This window comes from Strix uralensis, chromosome 10 (assembly GCF_047716275.1).
Source record: "Strix uralensis isolate ZFMK-TIS-50842 chromosome 10, bStrUra1, whole genome shotgun sequence".
Taxonomy (NCBI): domain Eukaryota; kingdom Metazoa; phylum Chordata; class Aves; order Strigiformes; family Strigidae; genus Strix; species Strix uralensis.
In genome coordinates this window covers 4,644,558-4,672,073 of record NC_133981.1, presented here as the reverse complement: position 1 = coordinate 4,672,073, position 27,516 = coordinate 4,644,558, and the positions used below count along the sequence as shown (strand labels likewise).

At 39.4% G+C, this 27,516-nt stretch overlaps 1 protein-coding gene across 7 annotated transcripts in view; it reads left to right on the top strand.

The window, feature by feature from the left end:
- The window catches only part of FHIT (fragile histidine triad diadenosine triphosphatase), a 622,267-nt gene that overhangs the window by 423,637 nt on the left and 171,114 nt on the right, over positions 1-27,516 (top strand). For 3 of the 7 annotated variants that reach the window (XR_012630211.1, XM_074878816.1, XM_074878817.1), the window contains exon 1: positions 21,998-22,117. The exons of the other annotated variants lie outside the window; for them this stretch is intronic. Coding sequence is in view for 2 of the 3 variants with exons in the window: in XM_074878816.1 (XP_074734917.1) it covers positions 22,003-22,117 (115 nt within the window). In the remaining variant the exon portion in view is untranslated. Of the gene's footprint in view, positions 1-21,997; positions 22,118-27,516 lie in introns of those variants that run through there. 7 annotated transcript variants of the gene reach the window in all.

Below are 27,516 nucleotides of genomic sequence, written 5' to 3'. Positions count from 1 at the left end.
GATATGTGGATATTAACCGTGAATATATAACACCAAGGTACCTACCTGAAGAAAATGTGATTCTGATAGTCAGGATAAACACTTCCATCTTGCCCGTGAACAATTAGTTAAATACTTTGTGGGCAGTGAGCCCACAGAGGGCTCCTTGCTTCTGAAGCAATCCAGAGGTACCCGATGACAAAGTACAAAGTAGTAAGCAAATACCTGTGTGAGCTGTTGTCACATCCTGGGTTGTGTTGGAGTCATTGCCTAAATATATGAGAAAAAACCTATTTCTTGATTCAGGTGGAATTTCAGAGATAACGATTACTTGCTGATTGCAGGCTGATAGTCTAGGGGGAAAAAATGCTGTTTAAAGTATCAAGTGCCTGATACTGCTTAAAATGATGGGGAACATGCGTGATTAGAATTATGTATTTTGCTTTCACTTTGTTACACTTTGATGTCCTCATACCTTTGAGACAGGCATACAAAAGTATATCTATTTTCTCCTTCTGTGCCAGTGCTGAATACACTGCTGTTTGCCCTCTCTCAGCAAAAGATGAGAGATGCCTTAAAAGAAAGCACTTAACCATGGGCCCTACTATACAAAATGCTGGTTTTATCTCTTCTTTGTTTTTCCCCCCCCTACTAAAATAACAGAGATTACAATTGGTTTGGGACAACTGTTTCCAGAATAATTATAGTTGCTACCTTTGGTGGTAAATGAATGCTTTCTCTGGAGCTGTGACTATAGTAGTTTCTGGTTTAGGGTTAATGAGAAATCACATTTTAAAAATATCAGAGTAGCTTTTTCTCCCTAGATTTCGCATTTGGGAATTAACCCAGATTGTATTATCAACATAATATATCATTAAAATAATGACACTAAATGATAGTTTACAATGTTCAGTACACATTGAAGTGGAAAAATATAATTAGCACATCTCTGCTGCAACTCTTTATTAGTTAGTATAACACCAGCGTACATTCTGGTAAGGACCCTAAATCACAGACTGTGTCACTGCAGTCCTGCTGCCGGTAGATAGTTGCAGCCCTTAGATGAGAATTACCAAGTTTTCTGTGCCACTTGCTTTTCCTACCCCCATAATTAGGGGTTACATTTTACTGTGAGTCCTAGATGGCTAAAAAATGTTGCAGGATTTAGGGAGAGCCATAGAAATTAGTTATAAACTGCAGTAGCAGCAATATTCAGCTTTTTTTCCATGTCTTTCCCTTTTTTCTTTTTTGTCTTTTCACCCTTGAATTAGTCCTTATTTAAAAGACGCGATAGCAAGTGAGAGGATGGGGATCTGGGACAAGGCAAAATTGACAGATGACAGCAGAGAAATACATGCGGGATGTAACAAAGGAGAATGAATGGACAGAAAGGTTCTGGACAGATAGAAATGGAAGGAAGTAAAGGAGTGGAAGCAGAAAGAAGGAAACAGGATGATGTTTTCAAAAATGAAATGAAATAAGGCCTTCTGCCCCCATCAGCCTCATGGTGCCCCTGAGCTGCCAGCCTTGTGTTGTTATTTTGCAGAGCTTATTTGTGTGACAGGATTCACAAGTAAGGGTCTGACCCTGGTCCTACAGGAAGCAGCAGATTTGCCAGTGAGCTCAGTAGGACCAGTGCTTGCCTGGTCCTGGTAGATAAAGAAACTACATTTTAAAAGACACCATCACCTTGCAGCTTGCATTTATGCACGGAAGTGATATTTTGCACTCCTAGTATCAATAACTACTTGCTACCAAAACAGAAGGAAATTACTTGGAAAAATACAGTTTTCTCCTTTATCTTGTGCGGTTGTCATTATGCAGTGAGGTACATAAACACAATGCCTAGGCTTAAAATTAGCTATAGGCATAAATCAGTACTATTGCTGAGAAGGGACTACCGAGAAGGTAGCCAGCATTTGGAGTCTAGCAGACTGTTTCCTCAGGGAGGAGAAGCTGATAATGCAGTCTAGTATTTCTTTGCTGCCATCAAGTTTATTCACAAAGAAAGCACCCTGTGACCTGTTTCCCCAGACACATTAGGCAGCAGATAACAAGACTACTTTTCTTTGTCTATGAGGCTAAGCCTCTTTCTTGGTTAGCGCTTTGCTCAAAGGCTCTGTTTCTGGTCTCGCAGGGAAACTTTTCCAGTTCTGTTCTTATTGTATAACTTTCGGGATGTTTCTCTCTGTGTAACACTTAAAAGTTTTAAGGTGTTTCTGTTCTCTTTCTGCTTTCTACATACATGCACCCCCCATGACAGTAATACCTAGCAAAACATTCCTGTCTGCATATGCCGATTCCTAAATAACCTTTCCTGAGGTTTGTGTTGGGTGGATGAATCAGTATTGTTTCAATTATTCTACTTTCTACTGCTTCCTACATTTAGTCCAAACGAAATGGAGCTGCCAAATGCCTCTGCTTCAAACAGATTTCACCCATAATAGTAGCTTGTTGACTTAGTTCCTAGGTTTGTTGTGTAGAGACAGGCATTTTCTTTCTAGCAAAATATCAAACAAGAAGCGGCAAATCCATTAAAGTAAAAAGGAATATAAAAACGCTAATTTCAAAGTGTATTACTTAGAAAGAATCCTGCAAATGGCTCTGCTTTTGTAATGAATCCAGTAAAAAAAGCCAAAAGCTGGTTATTTGGGCATTATTTCTGTCATTGAGAAGCCTGCCTATGTCTTCTTAGCATGGAGTTTAGGATACAAGCCTGTGTTGTTTCAGATATTATTCAACTATACTCTGCTTCTCCTTGAAGCATGTGTGAACTGGTCCGAAACTCCAGTTTCAGCAACACCTATGCTGCCACCTTTTATACATTTTCAGACAATGCAGAAGGAGACAAGACAAAGCACAAAAACTGGCTGGTCCTGTACTTGCATGTATGTGGCTGGCCTGGATAATGCCTCTGTTGTTAAGCATTTCGCCACAGCAAATCAATCCTGGTATTCCCATATCTTCTTGCTGTTTTCCTGTATCTCCTAAAAACCACTGAACTGGAAATTTGTTCCTTCCACGTTACTGGTGTTAAAACGATAGCTCAGTTACAAGGCCTATTTCAGCGATGGTTGGCCATTTCTGATTTAGCTGAGGTTATTTTCATGGCTCATTAGGACAGCACAGGAAAGGAGGGATCCTAAAACGAAGCATAAACACTTATATTCAAATCAATACTGGCTCTTCAGGTTCACAGTAAATATGTTGTTCCTAATAAGATGACCCTGAACCTTCAGAAATGAGCTGGAATTGTACAGCCTCATTTTCTGTGTATAATAACAGACGAGAAACCCAAATATATTACTCAAGTCTCTTTCTGTAGCTTGATCACATCAGACGATCTTTCTTATTTTCCCTTTTGCATTGCAGAAAACTAATTTGAAATATAATTATGTTGCTGCTGGATATCAGCGTGGCTGTTCGGCTGCCTATAAGCACAATGATCACCATTTGCTAGGTGACATTGTGCGATATTATCTCCTCATCTATCACAGTCTCTTCCTCTCTCATACTTGTACAATTCAAGCTAATATCCCAGCATCTGTGTGGTGAGCCTACATGGGTAATGATAATTGTGGGTTTATGCTTGTTTGTTTCTGTTTTGTTTCTTTTCATCCCAGGTCAGCAACGATTGCACAACGCTACCTTAATACATGAAGGGAAAAAAAAAAAAAAAAAAAAGGTTTATGATCAACCTGTAGTTTTATCAGCACAGAAATAGGAGTGGTTTTTTCAACAATGCTTTTAATATTTTATAGAAAGGATTTTTTTAAAAGGTCACTTGAAAATGAAGGCTGATTTGATTTTTTCCTTTTTAAAAAAAGTAATGTTAGCATTGACAGAGGGAGAGTGTTTTAATGAGAACAGTTCAGTGAGGGTGCCTGCTTTTCTGCAGTGTATTGTCTGAGGATTTGATCCCATTTCAGTCTGTGAAAACATCACTTACTTGACATGCTAAAAAATAGACTTTTTTTGTTTTAAAAGAGTGTGACTTTGTGACACCTGTCTATGCCTTGCTGTTTTCTTTTCTTACTTTGTTACACATAAGCCTTGATATTTCAGGTTTTTTCCTGAATAAAGTGCTCCATGACTGGGAGCTTGCATGAGGAGCACTTGCAGCGCTGGTTCTGTGGTGCACAAAAAAGCAGCTGGATGGTGCTGTGTGTGGAGCGTTGGTAGCAGAGAAAAGGGCTGTGAATCTGGGGGGGGGGTTTCACTGCCTGGAATATATTAACATTTGGAAATCCCTTCTTCAGTTTCCAGGACGTTTTCACTTAATATACCACTCGTTGTGTGTCCGTGCTTCTGTTTGAAGAGATTCTTATAAGTAATTGGCACTGGGTATAGGATCTTTAAATAAAGGCAACTCTTTCTTCTCCTCCTCAGGAGATGAAAGCCATGCTTGAAAGATGTGTATTTGAAAATGAGTTTCTGCTGTTGATGGGTCACTTGATGTGGTTACCCTAAGAACCAGCCAAGCCTGTTGTACAGGCTGAAATTATACCTTTCAGAAATTTGAAAAATATGTCAATATGTGTACTAAATTTTTCAGTTGGAAGAAAACAGCCTGCTACTTTAAGCCTTTCTGGGTCGCTGGGTTTAAAAAAAAAAAAAAAAAAAAAAAGAAAAAAAAAGAAGACCAAATTCTTAGATAAAATCATTGGGAAGTCTCAGGAGTGCCACTGTAGATTATCCTCTGCACTTGGCAAAACAATATTGGCTGTCTTGGCAGCTCTGTGTGCACAGTGTACCCAACGATGAGACCCTAACTGGGCCTCGTTGCCACAGATGTCTTTTGTAGCCAGTTACTCCAAATTATGGTCATTTTTCAATGGAGAATGCTGTTATCTAGAACTCATCTACTCCCCAACTTGGTATAGGAGCCATTTGATGTGCCTTTATCAAATATTACAGGTTCCCCATCATGATGACTGCAACATGTTCTTGTGTCGGAATTACATAAAAACATCTGAAAGAGACTTTTAGAGGTTGTCTGATCTGTTCCCTGCCCCAGGGCAGAATCACCTATGCCTTTGTCACCAGTGCGAGGTACCACAGCCTCTTCAGTCACATCTACGCCAGAGGCCTGCTGGGCATCCCCCAAGAGAATGGTTTTCCTTTCTCCAGTGGCCTCTTCATGCTACAGTTTAAGCTCATTTATGTTTTCTGACCATCAGACACAGGGAGAACAGTGTCTTCTCTTTGCACTAGATACATACATATCTCAAGATTTTTATGTTCCTATATTTTCTTCTTTAGGTTCCTGTAGCCCATTGCCAGTGATGTCATTTAAGATTTTTGTCTAAAGCCTCCAGCACCCTCCTTAGGTAGAAGATATTTTAAAGAGCTCAGTGGTCACTGCTGTGTGACTGCTCATCATAAATGAACATCATCAATGTAGATGTTATACATCCTGACCGAAACCTGATAAAAAGAAGAAAAATCCCTTTATTCGCAACTTTATTTATTATATCCTCCCCATTGAAGATTTAAATGCTCACATCTTCTAGACCTTCTTTTGTATAGCATGAAAGAAGTAGCTGCCATCATTACAGTTTCTTTGCCAAGTGAGATTGAAGATGTGCAAGATCTCTTTATTTTTGCAATAAAATTTTTCCAAGCTCGTTATGGCCTTTTGTGGACAGTTGATGTGTGTTGGTTGCTTCAGCTGTGCCAGGCTCCTTTGCCTCCATTAGCAGACATGTGAATTAAGAGAGTCATTTTGCTTTCACTAGTGTGTGTCTCACTCTCCTCCTTACAGGATATCATGCTTATTTGCTGTAATGCCATTGAAAATCTTTCCTACCACAAAAAGCAACAGCCCACTGTATGCAACTCCCTGGAATTTTTGCTGCTTCAGTAATTGAGTAACTTAATATTTTAACTTGCACCACATCATCTGCTGTATTTCCTAGTACTAGCATCAATGCGTTTTTCTTTTTTTTTTTTTTTTTTTTTCCCCGGGTGCCAACAGAGGATAATGTGCTGTCCTTGCTGTTCTTGCCTACAGCAGAGTAATTTCAATATGCCATTCTTCCTTTGGCAGAACAGGAACAGATGACACTCATAAAACAGATCTCTGCATTAGTCCTGAGCCCTTCTCCCACATCCCTGGCACCAATAAGATTTATTATTCTTCTAAATATCTCCTGGCAGGCTACTCAGAATGTTGGAAAAATTATATAAAGGATTTCAGTCAGAGCACAGACAGCATACTTCACTTCTCAAAAAGAGTGGTGAACTATATTTGTCTTCCTGTTAGGCAAAAACACAAAGGAGATGTATCATAAAATTACGGATAAGCAAGGTGTTGTGTGGACCAACAGGGATGACCATCAGTCCTGGGTGAAATGGCCAGCAAACCGATTGTCTAAAATAGCGTAGTATCTTTACACTCCATAGTTATTACTGAAGGTCTCATCACACAATCTCTAATGAGTTGAAAACTACCCATAGAGTCCAAGGGAGACTGTGTGCAGGACAGGTAGATAGTGTGATATGGTATCTACTGCTCATCTCCGTGCTTTAACTAAGAGACTTTCTCTGCCATTACCACGGTGTTCTATTACTAAGATTGGATTATTACTTGTTGACATGACATTATTTATTTTATATCAAGAAGATAATAACTGATCCAGGAAGCATCTAGACTTTCTATAGAGAACAAGCAATTAAAAATATTCTTGGAGACTCTAGAACTTCCAAATACAGAATCTGGAGCACCTGAAGCAAAATCTAAAGCTTTTATTGCCAGTTACTTCTCTAGATGCTGATATGATAATTCTGCCGGTAAATGCTGTGCTCCAGAGTTGCTATATAAATGGAATGGGTAAGTATAGCAATTTTGTAGTCTCTTGAGACAAAAATTTTGTGAGAATTTAGGATCTCCAGGGTTTTTTTCAGTTAGAAGGTAAGACTGGGGCTTGATCCAGTGGATCCTTTGATCCATTGCAGATTACTCGGAGGAAAAACAAATGTCAGCCCTGCACTGAAGGAATCAGCCAGAAATAATTTCACTGCTCATGCCACTATGACCCCCAATTTTTTCTTTTGTTACAGGATCACTGAATCTGGGTTGGTTGTGCTTTCCTTTTAATCTGTTTCTGACCTCTCTCTCTCAGATACTCAGAAAACTAGTTTGTATATGGGTGGAGGCATAACATAGCTGTGTTTGAGGGCTGGAACCTGCAATGCTTTTTGCCTCCTGAGTCTGTAAGTGAGCTCAGTGATTCCCCACAACTATCCCAAATGAAGGGCAGCTATTATGGTCATCAGCCTCAGCAAGGTTCCCCACAATGTGCTGTAACATTAATAAGTTCTACTCCTGGGTTATTTTCAGTGCCACTGACACAATGGTGGGTTAATATATTAATCTTATGGGAGCCCAGAGGGAAATGAGATAGGGGATGAGAAAAGCCTCTGCAAATACAACAAGATGTTGATTCCCACTAGTAAAGGTCTTTTGGGTAATAGTATTAGAAACTGTAATATCCTCCCTGCCAAAATAAAACAGTTTTCTTGTTTTCAACCGATGTGAACAGCTGATGTAGCTCGGAGAGCTCCTCTAACTAGCACCAGCTTGTAGGCCAGAGAGTGGTCTGCTCAGAGATATTCAAGATTGCTGCAAAATGTAGGGTGCTTGTTTTTGACAATGTGAAAGGAGCTAGGAGATACAGTGCTGTGTGAAATCCAGTAGTGATAAAGTAAGGTTTCAAGAGCCATGCAAATATTGTCACCTTTGTAAAGCAGCCTTCAAGACAAGCAAGCATCAGTCAACAAACAGCCAGCTGTTAACTCCACACTGTGGGCTCCCTGGCAAACATGATTACTTGTTTCAGTTTTAGAAATTTCCTTCAGTGGTGTCATTTCAAGGGGAATCACAGAGGGAATGTGAGTGGTCCTTTCCTTTTCTAACACTCCTAATTAAAGAATGACTGTAGCTTCTAGTACTTGGGGGAAGATTTATCGCTTTCTCAGAAGAGGAGTATTGCAACGTTTTCCCTATTCACACACCTTCTGTTATCTTAGAAAATATGGATGTTCCCATTCTCCAGTGGTGTTGGGTATTTCTCTGTAGATCTTCAGACCTTCCAGGTTAGTCACGGCCCTTTAGGCACTTGCGTTGGCTTCTCCCATAGCCAGCACTTGTGCAAGGGGGCAGTTTGAGGTGGTCTTTCTCTGATACGTTTGTGTCTTCCCCAACCTCTGTTTGCAGTCTGCACCCTAAAGTGCATGCTTCTCAGAGCAGCTGTCTGTTCATGAATGAAATAATATATGGTGCACACATCATATGTCTTCTGACATCCCAAATCTGCCTGCCAGTCATGCAACCAAGTCGCCCCAACAGCTCTCAGAGGCTGCGGCTGCTGAAATGTTCCCAGCCTTTCTCAGTGTGGTGTTATCTTCGACTCTTTCTTCTCTTCCTACCTGCCAATTTCCTTGAAATATCTATGAATTTTTATGTTGAGACTGTTCCCAGCCAAGGTTTATCAGACCCCATTGCTTAAGGTCAAAACATCTGGGGATAGGAAAGGCAGGGAAGAGAGGCTGGTGCCCAGAGCAAGGGACAGAGAGCAGGTTTATTGACTGGGCTTCCTCCCCTTAGGAGATCAGGAGACTACTGCTTCTCTGGAGTGTGCACTTAGCAGTTAGATCACATAAAAAATTCAGATAAGACTTACAGTCTAAGGGAAAGACAGTGTTACTTTTCTATTGGGCAAAAGAAATGGACACAATACTTTGGGAAAAGGATGCAAATCTAATGAGACGCAAGCTTTTACTCATGTTTCTCTTGTGAGGCGTGTAATACTAATAGGGAGCGTTCAAATTTTCCACAGAACTTTTTCAGGAAAAAAGTTTCAGTTATTAGTAAGCAGTGCATAATTTCTAGACATCTGTTAAAGTTTTCCCAGTTTAGTTTGTTGAAAACGGTAAATGTCACACTGCCCAAGGTGAGGAGAGGGGGAGGATTTTTCCTTTGAAAGTCAATTCTTCCTTAAAACTTATTTCCAGTATGTTAAGAACATTAGCTATTTAATCATATTTCTTCATGTTGTGAATAATTTAAAGGGAATTCAGGTTTTGTAATCATATAGAAAAGAATCTTGAATTCTGTTGTTCTGCAGTTTAACAGTATTTAAGGTCAGTGCTTGGAAAGTAAACATTTCAATGGCCAGATTATTATAAAAATGCTTTTGGTCTGCCTTGAAAGGCAGTTTATTTGATGCTCTTTTGAATCTAAGAAATGCTTATTTAGTAAGACATACTTTCAATTGATTTAAGTGAAAATATGGAGCTAACATACAAAGTAGTCATGAATTAGGGATTGCTTTCCAACTGTGCAGAAAAGAAATGTTGTTAGTTCAGGGGCTATTCTTTCTGTGCTAAGACAAACCCAAATATTACTGTATTTTCACTTCCTTTAGTCCACCCTTTATGAAGCGAGCCTATTTTGCATGATAATGTATGATTAAATTTTTAATTTTTTCCCAGTATACCCTGCTGGCACCAATATGGAGAAACCTCCAGAAGGAACCCAGCAGAAATAGCTTGTTTGCTGTGATTTGCTAAACTCGCCTTCTGTAGTAAAGAAGTGTAGATTGCAGGGATAATTCAGATATTGAAGAGGTCCTCCTATTAGAAAGCACTTGTGCAGGTTTCCCAGTTTCTGCAGTTTCTCTTTGCTGATGATCCAGCCCTTCACCTGCCCCCAAAATTGACTTGGAAATTGTTATATCTTTTGTGATACATTAAAGATCCATTATGGAAAAAATGGAAAAAAATAGGTAAAGTTAACGGCTTTTGTTGTCCATCCCTGACATGTCTGTGTTTGCTCCGTCAGCGGCAGTTGCCTTCCTTCGACTGCAGTGCAACCTATTTTCCTTGGTGAATATCACTGCAGCTTGTTTTCAACAGGGTTGAAATCAGTGGCACGATGGTACAGAGAGCGTGCTGAAAAGCTTCACTGTGTACTTTTAAAATGCATGGTAGTTATTACTGTTTAGGATGGAAGGAAATGACAGAATAGAGCAAAGCAACTATAGCACATTAGTCATAGTTACACTCCTTCATTACTGCTTCAAATTGAAAAATGCCAACCACTGCACAGCTCACTGAAGTAAGTTCAGAGAGAACTGCACACATTCAAAGGTCAGAAAAAGGAAAATTATAAACCATATTGTTTTACTGCCTTCACATAATGATTTATTTTTTCTTTGTCTTACTTTCAAAGTTGAAAAGATAGAGGGATTGTGCTAGGGAATGAAATTTTAGAAATTAAATTTACTTGCAATGCAACAGCTTTTTTTATTTCAGTGGAAAGCTTGTCAAGCAGGGCTGTATTTATAGGCATCCTTTGGGAACTGTGCCTCACAAGGTGAGATCTGAGAAGCTTTGGAGGCTGATTTCTGGATATAAGGCAGGATAATTTAGCAGGATAGTGGGAGTATTTGCCTCTCCTAGCTGCCTAATTTAATTTACCATTTTTTAAAATTAGCTATAAAACACTTTCATTTAATGTTTTATATGATTTCTATGTTGTGGGATGTCATTACTTTGCACACTTGGAACCCTCCCGATTCTTTCTATTCTAACAAATAATGTGTTACAAAATTCCACTCTCCAAAAATTGGTCTGACTTCTTGGACTCTGTGAATGTTTTTTCTTTCTTTTTTTCTTGTGCACATTCTATTGTGTGACTGCATGCTCTGGGACTGCATCTGCTTAAGCAACATGAAACCTATATATGACTGTGCTAAGAATATTAATGAGCTAAACATTCATTTGTTGATTTGTTTTGTTTTTTAAGTTAGGTTCTTCTGGTGCAAATGTTTTTGTACAAACTTCATAGCTAATGGGTCTCAATGCAATTTTGTCTGAAATCAACAGATTTCTGTTTGTGCATATGAAAACAGACAAATATAAAATAGACATAAAATGTCTTCCCTATTTCTGGTTGAGGCTCGTGTAATAATCATAACTGTGGCATGGTCTTGACTTCCACTGATCTGACTGATGCAAAAATGGAAGATTAATACATGTTCACTCCTTGACAATATCCCCGTGGGATACAGAATAAAATAGCAATAATTGTTAATTCAGGGAAAATAACATAGACACAAACGGTGTAGGCACTTTGAGAGCTTCCTGTTCAAAACCAGTTGGATATGTCTTTATAAGGCACTTGTCATTCCTGTAAGTGTGGTAGATTTTTAAATGAATAGCTTTTGTCATATTTTTAGTGTAGCTAATTAATGAAGCCTCCATTATTTGAAAACTCTTAGGTGGATTTACCTCAACTGTGCCCTGGATTTTTCAGCTAGGCCCTTTCAGACCTGAATGCAAGACTAGGACTTTTTCATTTGGCAATGAAAAGCTGCACACTCTGTGGAGACGCAGCTTGTTTATGGAGAACAGGGTTTGTTTAAGTTTAATGTTGTCAGAAAAAACTACTGTTGTTTACCAGTCTTACCTCATTTAATATTTTTTGAGGATAAGGTACAAAACTGAGAGAAAAAACCTATTCTAGCATGATACGATTTATTAGCAATATGAATTGAGTAGCAGTGTTCTTTTTATGTAATGCAGTTAGTCACTGATAAAATAAGAGATGGCAATGCACAAATACGATGTAGTCTGTTTGCGGGGTTTTTAGCAGAAAACAAAGTCAAGCCAGTTGTCTTTGCAAAGTAGAAATATATAGTGAAAATTTTTCATAGAGTTTCTTGACTAGTTTTTATTTTAAAATACTATGTTAGGAGAAGGTATAGAGGACCCCTTAGGATCAAAACCCCAGAAAAACTGAAATGAGAGGAAAAGGAAGCAAGCATGCATTTCATACCTTCAGTTAAGAGCATGAAGCCTATGAATTTTATAACAACATGCTCTGATTTTTGAGACAACTTTAATTTCTCATGTAATTTATTCAGCACTGAATTTTAATCAGTACACAGTTTGTTGATTCTTATTGTGTAAATTCGTAAAAATAACAAGTAGTTGTGTGCTGCATAGTAAAAGGACAGTATTTTGGTGGATCAATAATGAAGGATTCAGTGATCCTTAGTTAATCCCTAGATATCGATTCTGTGATCTAAATTCATTTTAAGTTGATTTTTCTCAGGCTGTACTAGAGTGCTGTCCTCTGAAATCTTGGTTGTACACCTCATTTGTTATATTAATATGTATTCGCATTAAAGCTATGTCAAATGAATCAAGCAATTTAAGTGACATTTGATTGCTGAGGTAGTTGTTTGGCTTGGGGTGGTTATTATTTCCTTCTAATCATAATAATGAATTTGCTATGAAGCTTCATCTTTTTATGGTTCAAACAAGGTATAGAGCTTCCAAGAGTTATGTTGCAATTTCTTGTTGCCAGTGTCTGTCAACCATAAATAATTGTGACTGTCTTGATTTTTTTTTACACATCTAGATAGGTTGCCCAGTGGAGCAGAGAATACCAATTTAACACTATTTAGGACAGTATTGTGAAGTATGTCTTGAGCTATGAATTATCGCTCAGGAGATGCCAGTGGGAAGCTAAGTTCAAAAAGGATGTTCATAAGAATGTGTATTTCTTAAATACAGTTTCTGTGTACTGAGCAGTTGGGTACAAAATGAAAAGGTTGCATTTCTTTGTGGGCTTTTAACAGAGCAGACGTTTATCCATATGTGAGTTTGTTAGATCCTGAGTTCCTTCTAACGTTTGCCTGAAAGCAATTAAGTAAGAATGAAATAGTTTAAAAAAAATTAAGTATAGGATCCCAAAATGTGGAATAATCAAACTGGTTTTTATAATGGGAAAAATACTGACTCAGATTAAAGCCAAAACTGATTAAGTTTGGGGGAATCTGGAAGAAGGTTGGACACTGACTTCCAGAAAACTTGTGCACTTTACAAATTGTGGGTCTCTGACATGTCTTGAAATGGGCCCTTAAGTTGTACAAGTCCTTCTCAAACTAGCTTTCAAGGTCATAGTTGCCTCACAACGCTGCTATAGTCAAGTATGCTGAAGCCAAAAGCTTTAATTCCTAACGGTGAGTTACCAGTTACCCTAAGTTACCTGTACCATAAGTACAGTTGAATTAATGCTCTCTTTAGGTCCTTAGAAGAGTCAATAAAAAAAAAAAAAAAGAAGGATTTTGCTTTACATGCCTTTAAGATATTATATAATTGGATTTCATTAATTTGTAATGCCCTGAGGCATAGTAGGTACCTTATGGAGCAGATAAGAAAACTCACTTCTTCATCCTTGCTATCCACAGTGAGTCTACATCTTGATTACGACGCTGGAACAAGAATGGCAGCAAACGTAGTTATGGGGGTAACAGTGAGGCTGGAGGTGACAGTTGCAGCCATAGGTATGCAGGTTGGTCCTGATCCAGCACTAGCATTAAGTGGATATGGTTTACCCCACCATTTGAGTGGATTTTAATAAAACCATGTAGAGATTCTTGTCCATGCGTGTTTAAAACCATCAGACTTTTCTTTATGGGCAGTATCTATGATAGGGATTTTGAGCAGCACCTCAAGACTAATTGACTGGTAAAGGGATACAAAGTGCCTACTTCAGAAACTTACCCATTTGAAGCTATTTAAAATTTGGCCTCTGTAAGTTTTATTTTGCTTATTTAGTCAATTGAAACAGACAGCCACCTGCACCGAAAATAGCTGGAATTTTTTCTTGGAGACATTACATTTACAGAATTTATCAGTCTAGTTTATGTTGCTGCTGTTACAGTTAGTGAAGTGTTAGGTACATACGAGGAAATAGGTTACTTAGATATACCTTTGGAATGTGAAACGTACTATTTAAAAATAGTTTGTCTCATTTATATTTTACATGATAGCCACAGTATCATTATTCAGATTGGACTGTCTTGCTTCAGGGAGATATTATGAACATCTGAGCTGTTGTTTGTTATATGCATATAATTTATACTCCCATCTTGTGTCACATTATCTGCTTGATCATGTAAAGTCACCAGATTTCAAGAACTATTTAAGATACTCTCTTTCCTGCCCCTAAAATCAGTAGATGCAGTTGCCTAGAGTGAATCTATCACTGTCTGTTGTTTATCTGCTGCTTGGAGCCTGAAGCTGTGCTATGCGTTAGTTGAAAAAGCTCCATAGGACCTGACCTGAAACTCAGGCAATTCATTGAAAGCCTTTCCAGTGACTTTGGAGAATGCTCAGAAAATACTAAGCATGGTGGAAAATAACCAAATTTGGGAAAAAAAAAACAAACCAAACCAAAACAAACCACACCCCAAAACCCAAACTCCCATAGTCAAGCACTAACTAGAAAGCTCAGTCTGGGATACCAGAATCCAGCAGAAGTTAAGAAACTGATGCTTATGTATATGGACATGGATTCCACTGTTGGGAAATGAAAGTGTGGTAAGAGAAATCAAATGGTCTGGTGCAGTCAGGAAAGCCACAGCAGTCCAAGACATAACTTTTTGTTCACCGTTGCCCACTAGACATCTGCTAAGCATTGCTTGTTTAGTCTGATTGAAGAAAACCTTGGAATGATATTTGGCTATGTATTTTCATATATGTGTAAATATAATGAAAAAAAAAATTAATTGCTTTTTGTCCCACTTCTCGCTTTTGTGTAGTCATTCGCTGGCTCTTTGAAGTCAGCCTTGAGACCCAATACTCCTACTAGGGAAGTATAGTAAGCTACAGGTTATTATTGTTGAAAGAGAACCACAAAAAGTGAAGTGAAATTAAATTTCATGGAGATTGGTTCTAGAAATTCAGCATCTTAGGCTATAAGTTCAAATCAGTCTCATGTGTTATCAGTTCGCATTCTGTTGGTTAAGTTTTCACCAAATTGGTTTTTGAAAAGGGAATAAAGAAAAATGTTTAGATAATTGGTGTCTCATCTTGAGAAACCCACGTCTGAGCCTGTGAGAGAAAATGCGATGTCGCATGTTCTTGACTGGAAGAGCATAGTGTTTACTTTAGTTCTGGATCTGATGTCTTGGCATAAAAAGAACTCACTATCATGCCAAGGAGAACAGTAATGAAATGAATTGCCTTTCAAATCACGTCTGGTTTTGAAGAGATGGAGATCACACTCTGTTTTTAGATGTTGTGCAGACCTCTAATACTCTGGCAGTGTCACTGTCTCACCAAGTAGATTTTTTTGTAAATTCTCTGAACCTACTCAAATCCATTACTAAAATATCTCGCTTTGCTTTCACACCTGAAGCCAAACATCCTTCAACGTTTCATGAAGTTACAGATGATTGAGCCTAGAGTGTATTTTCTCAGTCACCAGAGGCAATTTTGTGCTGGCTTCAAGAGGAATAGGGAACAAGGCATGTTCAGGGACACCTGCCTGTCAGTGTGTATGTTATGGGAGGATATCTATCTGTTCTGCTCTACTCATTGCAGACTCTAACAACGTTTGAATCCCAAATGTTCCTGGCAGGTGTTAATGTTGCGCTGTTCTGTTTTTTTTTAATCCCACTAACTCTTCACTGTGTAAAATCCTAGACCATTTAATAGTTTCAACATTTAGTTGTGGACTTTACGTTGGATTTTAGAGATTCTGCCTCACTTCTAGTTTACAAGCAATGGTGCACAGTGGTGAGATGGGATGTGGCAGCTCTGAACCTCTCTCTGGGGAAGGAGGAATGCTGTTCCTACTCAAAGGTTGGATTTGCAGGTGGTGAAGCAATGAGGAACTTAGGGTCTAATTGCTGATGTTTGCATGATGAGCAGAAGACAGGGATGCTGATTGCTGATGCTGATCCACCTGGTTCTCCTGCACCTGCACAAGAGCACTGGATTGAGCAATTTTTAATGACTCACTGACAGTTGTTGCTTCACTGGGGCAGCAGCACATTATTTAGTAGGTTCCACTCTTCATTCTGCTGCACAGGAAGGTATTTAGGGTGCTCAGTGTTTTCCATAGCAATGAAGGGTCACTAAGATTCTTACTACATTCTGGTATCTGAAATGTAGCTCCCGGTTGAGCCAGTTAGTGGAAAGAGCTTCCTTTACTGCCTGGTATGGCTGTGCACATGCTGCATTTGGATATAGTTCTTCAGTTTTCCTTTCTGGGTAGTAAAGGAGTTTAAAAATGTAGGCAGCAGAAGACCAAGCAGGTGATTCTACAAATCCCCCAGACTTACTGCGTGACATGCACGTCCCATGCCTGAAGCTGCCTTTGACTCTCACTCACTTTGCTGACCAATATTTGTAGCCATGTTTATTCTATCCATCCCAGCTTGCCATTCAGTGTGACTAAGCTCCTTGAATCCTAAGGTAGGATTTACTACTGCAGTCCCAATTTAAGCTTGTGAAACCTCTCCTTTTGGGGGCCACTTTTGTCTGGGCATCTTTTACCATGCACAGAGGAACAGCAGGCAGAATAGATGTAATCTGAGGACACATCAGCTATTTAGTGCAAAATGCACATATACGAGAGCTAGGACAAACGTGCTGCATGGCAACACATTGTATTTACGTACAACATATGTATTTATATGTACATATGTATAAGCACAACATAATGTATTTAGCATTAGTATGCTCATCATCACCAAGAAGACACGAAAGTGTTTCTGGTGGCTGGGCAGGAGGGAGGGAAAGTGTTGACCTCTGCTGTCTCTTGGAAGAGGCTGATCCTCAGTCTTGCTGAGTTGCCACCTTCTGCTTTTTTGCCCCCCCCCCCTTTTTTTTTTTCTCTTATAGTTTTATATATTTTCATGTCAGTATTTTTCGGTTGAGTAGCTCATGATTATCAACTCAATAATTACACTTTGGTCTTTTTACTCATCTTGTGGGGCTATAGCTTATGGTTTCTATCCCGGCTCAGCCACAGTTATCTCAGTAAAGCTGGACCACTCAGGTTGCTCAGCGGTGTTGCACCAAACTAGTCCTTGGGCCACAGGTATTTGAAATCCAGCCCTAGGTTACATCTTTGGCTGAAAGAAATATCTGGGTAGCTAGCTGTCTGGCTGGGTGTGTCCTGTGCTCCTTCTGTCCTTGGGCAGAGCACCTTTCTGTCATGTCGTTAAAATATCTCCAAGAAATTGAGATTCTGTTCTCAAGTGTTTGGTTCCTTATTCTGGAATAACCAAAACTACCTGGAAATGAGACAGTGTTGAGAAGGCTGGAGATGGCTGTGCAGAGTCCAGGCATCAGTGGAAGGTGCACAAAGGCTGGGTGAGAGCGGAATTAGAAAGGCTTAAGCAAAACCAGCAGCTTTGCTCGTGGTCGACCTGTCTAACTTCTCACTTTCTTTCTTTGTGAAATGGGTTTACTAATATATATTACAGAGTAGACAGTAAGGATTATGTGATTAATGTTTTGCATGGTATTTTGTGAATGCAAAGTGCCATCTATCTTCTAGATGAAGCTGTTAGGAGCAATATATAAACCTGAAGAGTAAAGATGCTGTTACAAATTTGGTATTAGCTCTCATCTTAACATTTTAATTAAAAAAAAGTAAACTTGGCTGTATATAGATTTGTCTTGTCTTCTGACAACAGTATTTAAAAAGCACAGATCTTTCTACCATGTCATGCTGCAAATTGTTTATGTTAAAATATGGGGTTCCAATCATGTAACATCTGGCTTCATTATGTTTTTCAGTCTTTCCATCGAGTTTGTATTTTTATTTTAAAATGTGAAAACTATTGCCCTCAATATAAAAATTTTGACATTTTATTTTGGGGGAGCTTTAATTTTTGACTATTCAAGGTGAAAACAAGTGGTGAATTTCTAAAATTTCCCCTAAAGCAAAATTTCATTTTTCAACCCTCTCCAATTCTTTGAAACATTTAGATAATTGTGACACCAGAACTATCCTGTCTCCCTGTGGCTGACAGTTGTGTCTGTGCATGTAGGTAGAGCAGGTCCATGAGGACTGCTTTCCAAGAGGCAAGGTGCACCACTCTCAGTGTTGCTCAGCGTCAAGCAAGCCAACTGGCGCTGGAAGCAGGTTCTTGTTTATGTGCTGGCCATAAGATATTTTAAAACCAAAACAACTGAAGCCTCCTTTGTAACAGAGTGAAGGACATTCAATAAACAAATAACTGCTCATTTTTGTACACTAAGACCTAGGGAACTAGAAGCTTATTCTATGGTTATTGGATGTATTTCCTGGGTGTTATGGATATCACCAATGTGTAATTCTACTCTTGAGTACTTTCACAAAGTTCTATTTTTTCACAAATATTCCACTTACTCTGTAGGTAGATTTCTTTATACTTAAGCAGCTACTTTTAGTATTTGTATTGAAGAAAAGAAACCTTCAGAGTAATTCCATTGGGCTTGAAGATTCATAATCAGTGTGGAATATTACCACTGTGCATTATTAACCAGGTTTCTCATTGCCTTTTCTGGTTAGAGGATTTGGTTTTAAAATACTCTTTTCCGTCTAGACACTTATGTCTAGAAGAGTGTTTGACAGGATTTTTTTTTTTTTTTTTTTTTGTGCTAAGGAAGGGTAAAGTGACAAGGAGATGCACACTAGAGGTGTCAGTTCATAGCATCCTGAACCTGGAATTGTTAATAAAGTCTCTTCTGTGCCTCATAGATGATATGCCAGTGCATTTCAGCTTCAAGAGGATAGAAGTACAAAGCAGTCAAGGGTACCTTCCTTATCACATAAGAAGAGAGGTTAAAAATACAAAAGAATGAGACTGTAATTCTGAATGGGAGTGTTCTATTATTCATAAAGTATTTTGTTTCTGTAGAGAATCATATTATGATATGACATTCAGACCTTATTACTCTCTTTGTTACTGTTGTGCTATGCAGCTGTTCCACATTAGGGGGCTTCTCCTCCATTTGCTTTGCAGAACAATCCCTTTTTAGTATTTATTTATATCCTTAGGGTGTGGTAAGAGAAGAAAACTTGTGCTTTCTTGGATTTTTGGCTATTTTAAAAAAATATTCATTGTTTTTTGCTGAGTCACTTAACAATGTGATTGGAGATAAGAAATTAGTGCCAGAATTGAAGTACAAAAGTCGTAGTAAAAGATATATAAAGAAAAAAAATATTTGCCTTCAGAGTGCTTATGTGCTATGCATTTATAGCACTCTTCATATGTTGTTATACCATTCTGCATTTTAATTGTGACACTTCAGGAGTAATATGAATGTTTTCCACAGCTCATTTGTATGCAGTGTAATAATTCTTACTATCTCTTCTGAACTGGTATCTCTTCGTGGGGCTTGTGTTCCAAATGGGGCACAGAAATTGCCTCTGTTATATGATGGCAATTGTAGCTTCCAATTGGTAAGGATAGTTTTTCTGCAGAAAATTCCATTTTCCATTTTGTCTTAAGAATATTTGTTTCTCCTCAATCTGATACCGTGATTACCCACTGTATACCTGAGTAGAAATTTGGATAAATGCTTCTGAGCTATAGTGCACTGCAAATCAGCACAAAAAGTAGATAATAATCTATGGAGATGACTGATTAGATTCACTTAACAGTCCTTAAGGGGAAAAACCATATCTGAAATTTTTCTTTGTAGTGCCTATATCAGCAATTGTAGCAGTGCTAGATCCAACAAACCTGCTATTTAATGCTAGGTAGGAAACAAGACCACACTGCAAGTCTGTTAGTAGCACTGGTGAATGAAAAATAATTAGTCTTAGACATTATTTCCTTCCCTGGAAAGGCAAATGCGACTCTCTCCACATTGCATCATCTTAACAAATTCCCTATGAAGGGTCAAAGGCTGCAGTGCGTGTGATTGAGCAAAGACTGGCACAGGAGGAAATAGTAGCTTCAGATTCTTCATACCACTTAGTTTTTTTGCAGAGAAAGCTTCATTTACGGTCCAACCAGTAAACTATTTGGATAAAGCAGAGCAAATCATGCATAAATGCATGATTGTGGGTACAAAGTTGCGTATATGATAGAAATAGGAAGTAATAAAAAAGGCAGTCAAGATGCTGTAAAACACAGAGCTCCTACAAGTCCTCTCTTACATATGCAAACACATAGATTATCTGTCCCAAACCCAGAGATTTTGTCACATAAACTAACAACTGTGATCTCTATGTGCCATTAAATAGCCAATATTTACAGTTTATCAGGAAGGGGGTGCATTCTTACACATGGGTTTCAAGCTTGTAAATGGCACAGCCCGTGTAATTGGCAGGTTTCAAGAGAAAGAATTTTCACGCTATACTGCAAAAGTCTAATGTTTGAAATGAAAAAGTAACTTTGTGAGCAGGTGAGAAGTGAGGTAGGAAATACAGCGTGCATTTTGGCATGGGCACTTGCACTTTTAAGTACTGCAGGTTTGTGGGGTTTTTTAATGTTCATGAGTGTTTACAGGATCAAAGTCTAAACTAGTACAGGAAGAGAAATACGCAATTTTCCGAGTCCTTATGATCTCTTTTAATAGCTCTCATCCCTGATGAGTGCAGGGATTTACATAACAGAGACAAATATACAAGAATCTCTGAATAAGAGCACAATATCCCCAGTCTCCAGCCCTGTGAGATCTCCATTTCAAAATAATAGATGCTAGACAAAACAAGATTTTACTGCATGTGGTGGGGCCACAAGACCCTTGTTGTTTGCCACAATGTTTAATTTGTTTCTTTCCATCTCCTTGGCTGATAATTGGAATACTCAACCTATGACTTTTAATAAGCTGCCAGTCCCAAGGTTAATAATAGACTGAAGTTCTGTAGACACTTTAACTTCTTGTATTTGGAATAAATAGTCTTCAATAGAAAATGTAGATCAAGACCTCAGAAATCAAATTGACTAATTTTAGAAAGAAAGGAGAGCAACAGAGACTGTTATTTACAATTACTGTTTCTCTTTGCACATTTTATCTCTGTTTCTTTTTGTTAGATAAATGCCTATGCAGACAGATACATTTATCAATCTAGACATGTATGTGGTTCCTACAAATATATCTGCCATTCGGCTTGCTTGCTTGTGCTCTCTCTCTCCCCTAAGCTTTATATCCTGGTGATTCAAAATGTAGCTAGGCATCAATGGTAACATTGTAACTTTAACATTTTGGGGGTTTTAAATGTAATTATTTTCTAAAATTAAAATTATGGTCTGTGACAAAATAACTGGGGAAAAAATCGCAGCCTGTTTCAAAATTTCATGAAACTTTAAATGATGACCCAAGTTCTCAATACTTTGGTGTAAATCAGAAGCTAAGACTTATAGAAATGTGTTGTGGGAAGGATAGGAACAGAAAGAAAGCCTGTTAGTGTTGTTACTAGTCCACTTCTGCATGAAAATGTTTGAATAGGAATTATAAGTTAGGAAATTAAAATGTTGCAAGATAATTTCATACTCAAGCAAAAGCCAGCCATGATTTTTTTTTCTTTTCAATTATTACATTTAACATGTAGTTTACATTCCTGAACTTTTACAGAGTTGACCATTAATAAACTGACTATTAATAAGACTCAGAAGGCTGTCTGATTTCCAGAAGACTAGAGCAAATCTAATGTGCCACTATTTAAAAATTGTAAATTTGACTTCTATAACAAAATAACAGAGCAATTGATTTAATTAATAATGATGAAGAAATGAAAAGCAGATAATGCTTATCACTGTAAGTTTGCAGCTAATGGTTCGTATGAGACTGGCTGGGTAGACTTCTTAAATTTGATTCCAAGTTGTGCTGGTAAAGCTGATCATACTGGTGTAAGATTTCCATGTACCCTTCAACTTGGTATCACTTGTCACTTTTAGTATTTTTATCAGTGGTCAGGATGAAAGCACTGGACTGTTAATATTCAACTTTGCAGATGATGTAAACCAGAGTGAGACAAGTAACAGAGAGGATAGCTTGCTAACACTGAGCAACCTGGACACAACACCTAATCTAAGTGTTAGAAATTAGGACCTCCTCCCAGAATTGGTACTGCCTCTCTAGCTCAAACTATGTACTTGGCTGCTCATGTGGTACACTAGACTGTAACTCAGCACAAGTTCCTGCCACTGCCACCATTTTTTGCTTTCTGCTTTCCTCTGTTGCCCCACTACAGTTTGCAGAAGACAGGAATTGATGGCTTTGCCACTCGCCTGGAGTCTGTCAGGTCTGGATCTGCGGGTCTTTAAAAGCCAGAGGCAGATTTTCCTTCCAAAAGCAGTCCTAGTGATGAAGCCAGGAACCAGGCTGAGTACCCTTATAACCATGCATTTTCTGGGGTAAGCTGAAATCTTTGTTCTGTTCTTGAAGGAAACTTAACTATATCACCCCCGTGCATGCACACACCTTGTAGTTACCCAGCCCTTTATTTCACATGGGTCAGCCCTAGTCCCTGGCAGTCATCTAGACTGAAAAGCAGCAGATAATTCCAGGAGGCAATTTATCCTGGTTACCTGAGACAGCTGCCATAGGACAGGAAAATTGCATTCTAGAGAAGTCTTTCTCTTTCCCCTAAGGACAGGTTTAAACTAGATTTAAACACATTTAAACTACCGTAATATTTAGATGACTAAAGTTAGGCGAAGTGAGCCCAAGGTATAGCAAGAAATGAGTGGGGGATTTTATGACTCTCATGCTATCATATTTAAGGCCCAGGGATAATTTTCCCTTGGCTCACCCCACAGCATCTCTTGGATTCAAGAACAGAAGAAATTTTTCTTTTTTAGTGTCTTGAGAACTTTTGTCTGCAGGAAACTGCCTGGGCTGGTTACTACATTTTTAAACAATTGCTCTCAGTTCCTTCCCCTGCCCTCACTAATAGAAATAGGTTTGCCATTCCAAGTGCTGCTAGGCAAGACTTGCAGTAGCTCTTGACCATCTCACTGACTGCGAGAACAACATTATCTGAGAATCTACATTGCCCAAATCCTTAGATGCCCATAACAATTTCTAAAGAATATTACTCAACAGGGACGTCTAAAGAAGACATTAAAAGATAGTTTGCTTACTCCTAAAGTTGTGTGTTGCTTTCAAGTAGTGTCTAAAATTCACTGACAGGTAACAGGTTTTAGGATTAACTATTGGAACCCTGAAGAAATGGCAAAGAAACCTGTTTTTATTCTAATCATGGTTAGGCACCTGGCTACTTGAAATGCCTGCCCACATACATGCGGCTTTACTCCAGAGTAACTGCTATTCGTGGCAGAGGTATTGCACATGTTTATGTGTTTGTATCATCAGAATCACAGTGAGTATGATCCAAATAAAGAAATAACTAAGAAGGTTTTGATGGGGAACTGTGCTTGCAAGTTAAAATTTTCTCTCTGTTCTGATCCCCATGCAATTTATTCTAAAGTCATTATGTAAAGAAACAGCAGGCTTTCCATCAGAAAGGTGACTGTGAGGAGCATTCATTGCAGTAGCAGGAAGAGTAGTGACACCAAGGGTATTTGCCTGCCCTCCTCTTTTCCTCCCATGGAGAGCAGGAGCAAGCATACCTATGGCTGGTTCCTACCTTACACCACTTCAAAGAAGATTCTTCAAATGTCTCTTACACAAGTCTTCTGTAGAAAGTTAAATATGCAGATAAAAGTTAACTGAGTGCACTGTGTAGCACAGGATACTGGACTCTGGTGTTTATTCTCTAAACCCAGAAGCCCCTGGGAAGTAGCAGCTGATGCAAGTGGAGCACTGGCAGCCAAACCAGAAAAGCCCTGACCACTCTTACGGGCAGCGTTGGGCCATGCTGGATGGATGCACGGCCTCTGGCGTGGCAGGCTTCGGGGAACTCCTGACTGCTGCCCTTTTGTTAACAGTCTTCAGAGCCTCTCTGAATGGGACAGTTTAGAGTCTTGCAAGATGGCACTGTGGAGTGGTGTTTTAATTCCTTTTGTCGTCAACTTTCTGCCAGTCTCACATGAGCTGCGTTTCTTGCATCAGTGGGGAGCTGCAAGGATGAACTGCTGTTGTGGGACAGCAAGTGACCTCTACTTCTGTGTAACAGGAAAAGAGCAAGGAGGGAGAGGGTGATTCACAGGTTTGCAAATCAAAGGCTGTGGCAAAATGGAGACTCAGTAACCCTACATATGGAGGGTGGGGTGTCCGCAGCAGCATGTGGGGGGTTTCAAAACCTCATTGCTGAACAGTAAGTTTCTTTTCTTGAACACAAGCTAAGTCCCTTCTATTCACTGAGGACGGATAGTGCGTGCTTGCACAGCTACTGCAGATCAGCTGGTATGTGCTAGCTTTGTACCCCCAGCAGTCATTCCAGCCATATGAGATTGTAATTACTTGCTGTTTGTATGTTACAGAATTCAAATAATGAGCAAATATTGTATGGGTCAGGCTATAAGCTTTTTTTAAAAATCGTGTTTAGTCAGTCCTTGATGCTCGGTAGTCAGGCAATCCAAGTAGCAGTCAGGCAGAGAGGTGGCAAGTTATGCTGCCCTAGAGCCATGTAGACTTATGTGAAAATGTCCTACTTATGCAAATGCATCATAAAAAAGGACAGAGTCTGGCCTCCGGCACATTTAATAGCATTCTTAGACTTTGCCAGGCAAGTGTTGCTTCCTGCCTCATGCTTTTGATAGATGGAAAGTTACTGCTAATGCATTTTTAACTCTGAGTATTGTAGTGAAAATGTCACTGACTGAAATGCATTCTCTCTTCCACACATGTTGGCTCCCTTAACATGTCAAATGCCACTAAGTAGATAAAAGGTGTGTCTGCAATGAGATGAATCTACTTGTATCGTCCTGCTTAGGGACTCCGTTCTTTTAGTGTCTAGCATTTCTGATACCAAGTGATCCATCATGATGCAGATCCTGAGTTGTGCCAGAGCTCAGCTTGGCTCTTTGAGGGCCAGAGGCAACAAAGATTAAAGTTTGAAAACAACATGACTCCAGGCTGTGGTGCTTTGGCTCTCCAGACTTTTCCAAATTACACAGTGCAACAGTGAACCTGTCCAGACTTGGGGATGGCTCAGCAACAGCACAGTGATGCACGTACCCAGCAGCAGCCTTTAGATAGACCTCTACTGCCTGGGGAACACTCTGAGCTTCCTGCGGCGCTGCCCAGCGTGGGTTAGAGCTGCGTCTGTGATACCAGCAGCGTGGCCATGGGACCGCTTAGCCACATCAGTGCCACATTGTATGGCGGAATTTGGGCAGGTGTTCAGGGCAAGCACCCCTCTCCACTCCCGTGCCGGAGGTTTGTGCGGCCTCCCAGGGCCCCGTGTGCTCAGGGAGCTTGAGCTGTCATCTGTTTGCTCCCTGTCGAGCTCAAGCTGGGTGTGAGCGAGTGCCTGTGATCCATGTCTGTGTGCTTTCCTCTGTGTTGCGTGTGCTCTGCTAGGTGTGCCTGACTTTATAAAAATGTGGGCCTTGTTATTCAAAGTAAACAGATGTGCTTCTAAATGCATTTCCTATTAAAGATCTCCATGGGGATTATTTAAGAACCTACCCATCAAAGCCCTGTTTATCTCCTTTCTTGGGCAAACGTTACAGTTGATTTTCCTGCATACCAACCATGTGGCGTATTTTCTGCAGTCTGCCCTTTTTCTGCTTAAGTCCTCACTTGTGTATCACTTATGAAAATGTTTCATTTATGAAAATAAGGCCCTCGCATCCCTGGTTTAGGGCAGACATTGTTCTGCAGACATTCCCGGATCCGCAGCACTACCTGCTTTTGATTTAGCTGGAGCAGAGCCTGTCTAATCTACTGGGTTCTGCTGTCACGCAGGGGCCTTGTGAGGAGCAACTGTGGGGAAAGAAGGCGGCTGATGTGTAAATATTCAAACTTAAGCATTCACTGAAGCATTTTCTTGACTCAGAGCCCTCAAATCTCGGAATATGTGATCTGTATGCTGAAGCTGTGCCAACCAAATATTTACTATTACTCTGCTGCTTCTCAGAAAATGTAGAGAATTCACACATATTACAAAAAGTCGCATTTTTGGAACAGTCGTCACTGAAAGACATGCTCTATTAGTAAAGTGGTATGTTTTGCACTGTTATAATTAGGGTTCAGCTCAGAGAACATTTTCAGTAGCCTCATGTTGTTTGAATATTCACTTATGAAGAATATTCTGAGCTAAACTCAGCTTTAATATGAACTTTCATGAAAACACACTTCAAGATGTCACTATTTTAAAGTTAAAATAATTTGCCTTTCTAGTTACTGATTTCAAATATCTTCCCTTCTGCTCTTCTAGCATCCTTTGTTTAGGCATAAAATGCAGAGTGACATATTTCTGGCAATATTACCTGATGTAAATAGCTAAACTTTGGTACTGATTTGCTTTCTTGCACTCTTAAAATGAGTCCACATGGATAGAGTTTACATTGCAAACACTACTGGGTTTTTCAGTCATCTACAGCCTGTTTTGCTGAGTTAAATTATGACAGATTTTTAGCACAGTTTCCTTAGGAAGTGGCATTTATATGCTTGTGCTATATATCTCTGTTTTGAACATGTGTTTTATTTCTTCTCCTTCTGTGTTCCTGTCCCCTGTCTGCCCTGCATGGTTTTTGAGCAGGGACTAGTTCTTACTTCGTCTGTGTAGGACCTAGCACCTTGCCTCTAGTTTTGCTTTTGGAGCCTGAAGGGATTGGTATTTTATAGTGCAGATAAAAAAATAACTAATGTGGATAACGAACCATCTTGTGCACCTTCAAACCAAGGGAAAAACTGGATTCAGATCCAAGCATCCCCTGAAGCCTGCCCATGCTTTGAACCTGTTAACCAACTTTGACAGGGAAGTGGTCTCAAGTGGTGAGAAGGGAAGGGAGATATTATGTTCTCAGAGGTTCCCTGGTAACTGGATGGAGATGTTTGGGTGCAGGAGGCAGGCTCCGACTGTCCTCCCTCATTTCCCCTGTTCTTCTGAGGTCTTGAAGCCACAGCAATAGTGTGGACCAGCACAGAGGAGAATCGAGTCAGTGTTTGCAACCTCCTGCACAGCAAAGGCCAACAGTCATGGAAATGCAATTCAGAGGAACCAGCCTGCTCCTGTTCAAGTCCTGCTCAAATTTGCTAATAGACCAAATTGGGGGGAATTCTTTCTCACTGTGAGGACAAAGATAATTTTAGTAATCTTTAAAGCAAGTCCTTGTTTCCTTGGCATGTAATTCCACAATAATTGGTACTTTGGAGGAGGGTCTAACCTTTAAGTGAAACCGAGCCTGTAGTAATTTTTAGGAGCAGTGCATACCCACTGAATTGTGAAAAATACAGGGATTACTATATAGGTCTTAAACCTTAGGGAAACGCTTTGGAGTTGTATAGGCAGCTTAATCTAATCTAAAGGGTGAGCATGGTTCTAAATGTATTTTCTAGTGAGCTCTGTACTCCTAGAAGCAGTAGAGAAAATTGCTTGACCAGCTAATGGGATTAGCCAACCACATTCAAAGGGTTACAGTCCACTCTGGAGTAGCTAATCGAGTAAGATGGATATTTCTAATATTCATTGCTTTAATTTTTATGTTTTATTAAGTATGAAAGGCTCAATGGCTGCTTGGAAGAGAGCTGGAAGGTCTCCTGAGGAAGGGGTTGTTTAGGGTATAATAAACTAGAAAGAGAGGGAAAAGAGGCAGTGAAATAAATGTCTTGAGAGCTTCTACCATGCTAGGGGTGTTTGTGCATGTACACATA